This window comes from Myotis nattereri (genome assembly GCF_964212035.1).
Source record: "Myotis nattereri genome assembly, chromosome: 11".
Taxonomy (NCBI): Eukaryota; Metazoa; Chordata; class Mammalia; order Chiroptera; family Vespertilionidae; genus Myotis; species Myotis nattereri.
The window spans coordinates 5,159,024-5,169,185 of record NC_138086.1 but is presented as its reverse complement, the minus strand read 5'-3'; the positions used below and the strand labels follow the sequence as shown (position 1 = coordinate 5,169,185).

The 10,162-nt window shown below is 42.3% G+C and overlaps 1 protein-coding gene across 1 annotated transcript in view; it reads right to left on the bottom strand.

Annotated features, from left to right (window-relative positions):
- Window positions 1-2,136: 2,136 nt before the first annotated feature.
- XRCC2 (X-ray repair cross complementing 2) overlaps window positions 2,137-10,162 on the bottom strand; it is a gene marked incomplete at both ends in the record, with an annotated part of 32,480 nt that continues 24,454 nt past the window's right edge. The window contains one exon of the mRNA XM_081101730.1: window positions 2,137-2,855. Within this exon, the coding sequence (XP_080957856.1) occupies window positions 2,137-2,855 (719 nt within the window). The remainder of the gene's footprint in view (window positions 2,856-10,162) is intronic.

Sequence of the window (10,162 nt, the reverse complement as noted above, 5' to 3'; positions counted from 1 at the left end):
TCCCACTGGGGCCACTCTGAGAAATAACAGTGCCCTCTCACTGAGCGCTATGTATTTACAGACCAAATCCCGACCCCCACTGCTAAGGACTGCCCAGCCTGGCCACCTGCAGGCCAGCACGCTCTGTATCCAGAAGACACCTGCATAAGTCCGAGGACTGTGTAACTGCACATGAGCTAGAGGAGGCCCAGGGCACATGGTGGGGCACAGACAACAGATGCCACATCTGTTGTGCCTGCGTCAGGGAAAATTAGCTTCAGTCTTGGTTTCTTTGCTTTGTTAGGTTAGAAAAGTTAGAGTTGACAGTTTTAACTAATACTGTCATTTCTTGCCCCAGCTAGTTTTGCTCAGTGATAAGAGTGTTGACCTAGGACTGAAGTCTCTCAGGTTCGATTCCTGGTCAAGGGCACATACCTTGGTTGCAGGCTCAATCCCAGGCCCTGGTCAGGGCGCGTGGGAGACAACCAATCGATGTCTCTCTCTCACATCAATGTTTCTATCTCTCTGTCTCTCCCCTGCCCTTCCACTCTCTCTCTGAAAATTAATGGAAAAAATATCCTTGGGTGAGATTAACAAAAAAATAAAAAATAAATACTATCATTTCTTTCTACTTTTCCCACAGGATACTTCAGATATGTATGTCGTGACTTAAGACCATCTGACATATAGATTGTACGAGTGCTGGGATCAATCTATCAAATATTGATGTAATTTCATCTTTTCTTGGATTAAAATGTACAAATAGAAGTTCTAAAATTTTCCTGCTCTAGCTAAGCCGGCGTTGCTCAGTGGTTGAACGTCGACCTATGACCCAGGAGGTCATGGTTCGATTCCCGGTCAGGGCACATGCCTCAGTTGCAGGATCCATCCCCAGTGGGGACATGCAGGAGGCAGCCAATCCATGACTCTCTCTCATCACTGATGTTTCTATCTCTCTCTCCCTCTCTCTCTGAAATCAATAAAAAATATATTAAAAATAAATAAGATTTTCCTGTCCTATCTACTGCAATACAGTACCTTCCGTGCCCCTTGAGGTGTGCGCTCACCTTCTGGCCATCACTGGACCAGAGCATATAGAGCCCTGTCCAGCGCTCAGCTGGAACAATTCATTTCACTCCAGGGTATATCTGGACTATTCTAAATGAGGAAATACTAGTAACACACAGTTCTAATATATAGTTTTAACATCTATCACTTAAGGAGGAGCTGAAAATTTCAAAAACACTCTTCACAGAATTCCCTGAGTGGGTATCTTATTTCCCTGTGTCTAAAAAATTATACAAAAGCCCAACTCCATCTTGGAATTCAGTTTAACTAACTCGGATTAAAATGCTCTGACTTCCCATAGTTGGTGGTGTGAAAGGCAGATGGGTAGACTTATTTCCATTGCTTTTACAAAAATAAAAGCTCTACAGAAACATTTTTCAAAATCACAACTTCCTAAAGGAGTTACATATGAGAAATTAAAAATGCATTTAAACTTTCCTTAACAAATAACTACTTAACTGAATTCCAGAAATGTGACACAAAGTTATAAAAATCCATTTTATTTAGACTGAAATGAGTATATTATTTATTTAGTTTTAAAACAAACTTAGCCTTTGCCCACATGCTCAATGGTTAGAGCGTCAGCCTGTGCACCTGAATGGTGGGGATGGGCAGTGCGGGGGTAGCAGGTTTGATTTCCAGTCAAGGGCATGTACCTGGGTTGCAGGTCTGATCCCCAACCCTGGTCTGGGTGTGTGTGGGAGGCAACAAATCGATGTGTCTCTGTCACAAAGATGTTTCTCTTTCTCTCTCACTCTCTCCTCTCTCCCCATTCCCTTCCACTCTTTCTAGAATCAATGGAAAAAAATCCTCAATCCTTGGGTAAAAATTTAAAAAAATAAAATAAAATAAATTTAATCTATAGTTTAATTGTTAATATCACTTTGAGTAAACTTGAACAAATTCTGAGGTTTACTGTACTAGTTTAAGAAATCCATTCTGTGTAGAAATACTGTTATGTTACTTCCTTTAGAGTTTAAAACTTCAGAATTGAATCACTTTAGCCTATTTAAGACTTTTTCCTCTTTATTTTTTTCTCAAGACTTTTAAAACCTTGCATAATACCCTGCAAGAGTATTTTGATATATATCAACAAAATTCTACCCCACTTTCCCCAATAATAAAAACATGTTTTTTTAAAGTGTTGCTTTTTAAATTACGTGAAACTAAAGAAAACTGGTTACTGGCTTTAGCATCGTCTTTGGAGAAAAACACCCTCTGCTTGACCAGCTGCTGCCATGCCTTACAGAGGTAGGGTCTGTAGTCCACACTCGTATCGCTCGGGCGCTTAACGGCAGAGGAAGAACCTTCCGTGGAGTTTGAGGTTTTCTGCATTATACTCTGTGTTGTTGCAAAAAGAACCAAGCGATACTCATTAACAAGTTTCTCTAAGAGCTGCGAACACTTCTTCAGAGTAGACTCCTGTAAGTTAACACTTTCTCCTCCATTGGCTCGGTCTATCCAGTAGAAAGCGGACAAGCTATCCAAAATCAAAAGGCAGAGAGAGGGGTGACTACAAAACATGGCTTCTAGTGAGTAGAGTGTGAGCAGCAACTGGCTGCTACTGCAGCAGTACACCAAGAAAAACCTGCCAAGGCAGTATTTTATTATTTCTTCAGAACTCTGGGGTAGTCTATGCTCAAGAATTGTAACAAGCCGAAGCAGATCAAAGTGGTAATCTGTATCAATAAATAAGACTTCTATTTCCAGTCCACCTGCTGATTGTGGAAGAATGCACCGTGCTGTTAAATGATAAAGCATTTCTGTTTTTCCTGTTCCTTCTGGACCATGAAATTCAAGAATATCACCTGTGTAAAATGTAAAAATGTCAGTCAAAATGCAGCAGCACAGTAAGAGTAGGCTACAAGTGAAAAGTCTGCAAAAATGTTTAAAAAGACATTTGCTGGAACATAAAAGAAAAATCTAAGTCCATTTGCCAAACGGATCTGTAAAAGCACACACAAATAAACAGGGAAATCGTCATTTGAAAAGCAGAATGACAGCAGTCTGTGGGGATCTCCTGAGAACGGGTCTGATACACTCACAGTGAAATGGTGATGTGGAGAGTTAGGAATAAAGTGCCACAGATCCGGGGCCTTTCAAACACTACTGATTACTAACGTGCACGCTATTTCTGGTAATTGATCTCCCTATATCCATTCTCGCCTTTTCCCTTACATATGAAACCCCAATTGTGGAAGGTAATGTGCCCAACTTAAAAAACGATTTTTCTTAGTCTTCCTTGCAGAGGGGTCGTCACCAGGTATCTCAACCGTAGACAGTGAGACGTGCGCAGAGCCTGCTGAGATTTCTACGTTTCGCTTTCCTGACCCAGCTGCCACTTCTGCTCTTCTGCTCCCTTCTTTGGAGGTGAGGAGCCATCTTGAAAGAGTGAGGAGGGAAGGTGGACCCTCAGGGGCAGACCCTAAGGAGGTGGAGCAGGAAGACAGGAGGTACCCAGGACCAGTTATGCATAGCCTGCCTTGACGCCACTTCTGATTGAGGAAAACAAGCCTCTATCTGGTAAGCCACTAGGCTGGACTTCTGTTACATGCAGAGGAAATAATCCCCAACTAGGGTTTCTCAGTGTTATTGGCATTATGGGCAGAGCAATTCTTGATAGTGCAGTCTTACATGAATAGGGTGGTAAGAGCTGCAGCTCTCAGGTCTTCCCTGCCAGTAGCATCCGTCCACTGTGTTTTACATTGCCACACTGCCGCAGTCACTCTCTGCTGTATGAGTCTCCCAGGAAACTGCTCAGGGAGAATGACACCTGCATTGTGAATTACCCTCCTAGCATTATTAATCAGTCACCTACTCTGAACTTTGAAGCCTGCAATCTCTCTCTATACAGTTCCAGCATCTCTTCCACTGAGAAAGTACAAACTAAAACACCTGGAACACGGTCCTGCCTCCACAGCTTCTCAAAATCCACCCAACAGTGGCCTTCCAATTCTTGTTAAACTAAAATTACTGCGATTTGATTTATGGCTGAACCACAGAATTGAAAAGTTTTAAAATGCAGATTCTTAGGCTTTTGCAGATTACAGAGCCTGAAAATCCAGTTACTTTATTTCCTGTCATTATTAATAAACCCTTAAATGTTGAAACAAATAATGTGTAAGAAATCTAGCAAGTTGTTACCAACCTATAAAGTAGTATAAAACTTCAGCCAATTTCTTCTACAATCTTTCATATAATTTACAATTCAAAATGGCGTGAAACTATGTTTACATTAACAATTGTTCATGGACACTTTTATTAAAAGCTGACATAATGACTATAACTATACTCAACCCAGATGTTCAGTTTACTCTCTGCTACCATATTACTGGGGAACTAAGCTGCCCCCACATGAAAGTCTTTTACTAATAATATAGGAGAATGAACTACATACACAAGATGAAGAAACACTGACACAGAAGCACTATTAATGGTAGTGCAGGAAAGTCAAAAACACTTTAGCAAGATGAGTCTGAAATGGTTTGCAGGACACAGTGGACTGTGCAGAAACTTGATGGGGAACAGTAGCACCCTGCACTAAATCCTCCTCCCACGCCCAGAAGAGGAGCAGAGAGGCTGATGAGCACTTCACAAACGAAAAGGGACTTCTTCATGGTAGCACCTTGGATCCTAGTAACAATACCAAGGGGGGAATAGCAAATCCCGTCATCTTCCATGATCGCATCTATCGCACTGTATAATTTACTTCATTATATTTCTTGTTGACTACTTTAAGGTTGGGACTTGATTATTCTATCCCCAACACAAACACAGTATCTTTTTCATCAGATGGTTTTCTTCTTAAGAACTTCTTGAGAGACATCTAGAGTGAAAATATAAGTCCCGGTTGGGGGAGGATTAGAGGCCCACAGTTAATGTTGGAACATGGATTTTGAAAGGAAACAGGTCTACCAATAAGTCACAGATGGGACTTGAGGGGTGGCTTTGTTTAGCAGAGCCCAGCAGGTGTGAATGCCCATGACCAAGGCTTGGAACAAGGGACTATCAGCCGACGGAGCAGGAACAGGAACAATGTGCCCAGTGCTAGTTTAGCCCCGCCTGCTGCCCCTGCCCAACAAGAGCCGACACTCAGCTTCTGTCAGGTCTTCAGCCCCTTCTCTGATTCCTAAGGTGATGGTAGTGACTTAAAAGTTCTGAGACAGGCTCAGGAGTACTCACACAAATCAATACTTAAGCACATAGGGATTTTTCATTTACATAATTCATGTACATATCTTAACATGAATTTACCTTCCAAGTGGTATGTTGAGATGGATCTCCAAGACTCACAAAATAAAAATGTCCTACAGCCGCTAGGACTTAAGATTCAAGACAGTACTAAGATGCTGGACACAGAGGTCTGGGAGAAAGCTACATAGAAACAGAGAACAGCTACAGCGAGAGAAGTCAGAAAAAATAGAAATTTCATAGAAAAAACAGGAGGAAAACAGCACAGAGCACAGAAGCCGTCAGGAAAGTGGAGTGGTACTAAGTGATATTAATGAAGCAGGAAAGACCTAACAGTGAGAAATGGGAGGGGAAGGTAGGGACAGGTCACACACTGGTCCTGGACAGTGGCCTTAAAGCAGTAAAGGTGTAGTTTGCAAAACCACTTTTAATATAAATATTAGTTTATGAACCAAACTTCAAGAATGGAGACACTCAGAAGATGGACTGTCAGGCACTGCAGGGAACATTCATGCTGTTCAAGGAACAGCAAGGAGAAACCAGGGAACCATGAGGAATTACAGAAAGCATACGATGGTTTACACTCATTGGCAAAGTAAAAGAATTCAACAGTAGTTTCGTGAGTCTGGCGAGTGAAATGAGGACCATTTAAGGTAAGGGAAATGTAACATATTCTAAAGAAAAAGGGAAGGGACTTCTCGGGGAGATAAACATACATGATACTGGCCAGAGGGTAACTGTGAGATATGTCTGGATATTTGTGGAATTCTTGGACTAAGAACAAGAAAATGAAAAATTTGCCAAGTATTTTCTTTGAGAAATGGGTGGTGCTTATAACAAATTTCAGCACAACTCGAAAGAGTAAGTCTTCGAGAGAGCTTTCCTACATGGTTTGACAAGGAAAACAACTGATGTAGTAGGTGGATTCCTTAGCTCTGTGGTTTGGCATAAATGAAACTGAAGCAAAGTTTAAGGTTAAGTCCTTGGTTAAGAGGTTATTAGGTATATAAAAATACTCTTCTCCCTTTATAGATTAACTAGAGGCCCAGTGCACGAAATTTGTGCATGGGTAGGGGGGTAGGGTCCCTAGCGGCTGCAGCTGCCACCGGCCCCGCCCCCTGGTCGAACTCCTGGTGGAGGGGACAATTTGCATAGTAGGCTTTTATTATATAGGATAAGCAAAGCAGATAAAAAGGTCATTTATAAAAACTGGAGAAGTAAAATCTGTAAACTTGTAAATTACACATGAATATTACCATTAATGTCATTGAATTAGGTTCCCTACAAATGTTCAATGATGAACTGAAATCAGTTTCACTGATGTTATAAACATTTGCTATCTAATCATAAGATCAAAAATGGTATCCAAACTTTACATTCTATAGAGGGAACACGGGCCTTTCAAGTGTATTTGAAGTCACTAGCTCATATGTTTCCGTGAGCTGCTACCAAAAAAATGCACCCTTGTCCAATGAAAGTACTGGATATGACAACTGGTACTAAAAAAACAAACAAACAAAAAAACCTGTACAGTTTGGCACTTGGCAAACTAAATCAGAAAATCTGGATGGTTTGGCCTTGCTAGCTACTCTCACAAATAGAATGCTGTAAGGGGTTTGGGTAACAGATTGTCAGAGTGAGTTTATGAATCTAAACATCCTTCAAAATGAGGAAAAGAAAAAAGCCTAAAAATACATCATCTTGGGACCAACCTACTAATTGTATAACGAATATGTTGAATTTGCAGATTACAATCATCACAGTAATAAAGAGGTCATTATTATCCGAAAAAGCTATGGTTAGTCCTAGCCTGTTTGGCTCAGTGGATAGAGCATCGGCCTGTGGACCAAAGGGTCTCGGGTTCAATTCTGGTCAACAGCCCTTGGTTGCAGGCTCCTCCCCAGCCCTGGCCCTGGTCAGGGCTTGTGCAGGAGGCAACCAATTGATATGTTTCTCTCACATTGATATTTCTCTCTCCTACTCTCTCTAAAAATCAATGGGAAAAAATCCTTGGGTGAGGATTAAAACATAAAAAACATATGTATATGTTTACAACAGCATTAGAGACTCCTATAACCCCTAAATCTCTTATTGCTTCTACTTGAGCTTCCCTATGACAATTTCTAATAAAATATTGTTGTTGATAAGTCATCTTTATAATCCTAGTCTGTGTCTGCCATTGCTCCACTGAGTATTCATCGAACTAGTGTTACAGCTCTAAGATGTATGATAGTTTTGAGAAAACTTTGTAGGTGACCGAACAAGATGGTATTCCTAAAGTACCTATAAATGTAATATTCAAATGTATAAGCTGATTTGCAATCCCATGTTTCAACATCAATTTCATAAGGTTCAACTTATCCTTTCCAGCAGAGAGAATAGAAAGGCACCTCAATCTTTTGTCTAACAGGTTTGATCAAAATTTGTCTTTTATTATTGACGAGAGGCCCATGTGCATCATAGCGATGGTCATTCCGCCGTTCAGTTGATTTGCATATTAGGCTTTTATTATATAGGATAGTTTAGAATTTTACTTGCTAATAGATCTGTTCTGTAAGAAATATTACAGGGAATCCTTCAGGTTGAATAAAGGCACAGTAGACAGTAACTTGAATCCAACTGACTTCATAAAGAACAGTAAAGTAACCACATAAGTACATAGATAAGACAGCATAAACGTGTTTTATGTCTGAAACTCCTTTTTTCATCTATCTGATTTAAGAAGCAATCCCAATTGTATTAATAATTTTAAATGTTTATGGACATACAATATATACATATGTAATTTGTGTTTTGTTTTTGTTAATCCTCACTTGAGGATATTTTTCCATTGATTTTTAGAGAGAGGGTAAGGGAAGGGAAGGGAAGGGAAGGGAAGGGAAGGGAAGGGAAAGGAAAAAGAGAGAAACATCGATGTGAGAGAGACACATGGATTGGTTACATCTCACGCGTGCCCCAAATGGGCCAGAGATCAAGCCTGCAACCAAGGTACGGAGGTACCTGCCCTTGACCAGAATCGAACCCAAGACGCTTCAGTTCATGGGCTGATGCTCTACACACTGAGCCAAAACAGCTAGGGCAAATATGTCATTTGTAACAGCACAATGCAAGGGGGAGGGAATGGAGATATATGGTAACAAAGTTTTTGTAAAATACTGAGGTTAAGTGGGACTAATCCAAACTAAATTGTTATAAATTAAGATGTTAATTGTAATCCTCAGGGACCACTAATAGAAAAAATAATCTTTTTTAAAAAGTAAAAAGGATGACAGAGAATTAAAATGGTATACTAGAAAATGTCTATTAAACACAAAAGACAATAAAGCAGGACTAGAGAAACAAAAAGCACACAAGACATATATAAAACAGACAACAAAATGGCAGTCATAAATCCTATCTTACTGGTAAATTCACTAACTATAAATAGTTTAAACAGTCCAAACAAAAGGCAGAGATTGGAAAAATGGAATAAAAAAACATGATCCAAGAATAGGCTGGCTATAACGGGCACACTTTACAATCCGAAGTTACAAACAGGTTGATAGTAAAAGGACTGAAAAAGACATCCTATCTAATAAAAGAGAAACATGGTAATTAGTCATACACCCGCTACCCTTCCCATTGGTTAATCAGGGCAATATGCAAATTAACTGCCAGCCAAGATGGCGGCCGGCAGCCAGGCTACTGACACAAACAGGAGGCTTGCTTGCTTCAGTGACGGAGGCCTCCAACATTCCCCGCCTGCCACTGCTGGGCTCTGAGCTGCTAAGAAACATTGTTACAAATATAGAAGCTAAACAAAACCCCAGAAACCTGTTTTCAGTCAGCCAGGATCTCAGAGCTGGAGTCGCAACAAAGTTTCAAATACAGAAAGTAAACAAAGCCAGAAACCTGCTTTCAGCAGCGAGGTCTCACAGCTAAAGCTGGCTCTCAGCTACAGTGACAGCCATAAATCCAAAAATAAAAAAAAAAAAGGAAAAAAGGAGTGGTTGGGAGCTTCAGTCACCCGCCAGCCTGAAAACGACCCTCAGCCCCTCTCCCAGGCTGGCCAGGCACCCAAGCGGGACCCCCACCCTGATCCAGGACACCCTTCAGGGCAAACCAGCTGGCCCCCACCCGTGCACCAGGCCTCTATCCTATATAGGAAAAGGGTAATATGCCTCCCAGCACTGGGATCAGCGGAGCTGCGAGGCCTCCCAGCACCGGGATCAGCGTGACAGGGGGCAGCGCCCAAACCCCCTGATTGCCCTGCGGCTCTGTGTGTGACAGGGGGCGGGGCCACAACCTCCCTATCCGCCCTGCTCTGTGCGTGACGGGGGGGAGCTCCCCAACCCCCCAATGGGCCCTGCTCTGTGTGTGACAGGATATGGAGCCCCAACCCCCCGATGGGCCCTGCTCTGTGTGTGACAGGGTACGGAGTCCCAACCCCCCTGATGGGCCCTGCTCTGTGCATGACAGGGGGCAGCGCCCCAACTCCCCAATCGGCCCTGCTCTGAGCCCGACCAGGGGCTGCAGGGCAGGCACCTAGGGATTGCGCTTGCCCTCTGCCACCTGGGAGTGGGCCTAAGCCAGCAGGTCATTATCTCCCGAGGGTCCCAGACTGTGAGAGGGCACAAGTGGGGTTGAGGGGCCCTCTTCTCCCCCCCAAGTGCACAAATTTTTGTGCACCGGGCCTCTAGTCTACACTAATAAGAGACAAACATGCAAATTGACCATACCTTTGCTATGCCTTAAGCTATGCCCACCAGCCAATCAGAGCAACTATATGCAAATTAACCCAACCAAGATGGCGGCCGGCAGCCACAGAGCTGGAGCAAGCAGGAGGCTTGGTTGCCCCAATGTTGGAGGAAGCCAAGCTTCCCGCTTGCCGTGGCCCGGCTCTGAGCTCCACTCAAAGCAACAAAGTTTTATTATTTTTTTTTAA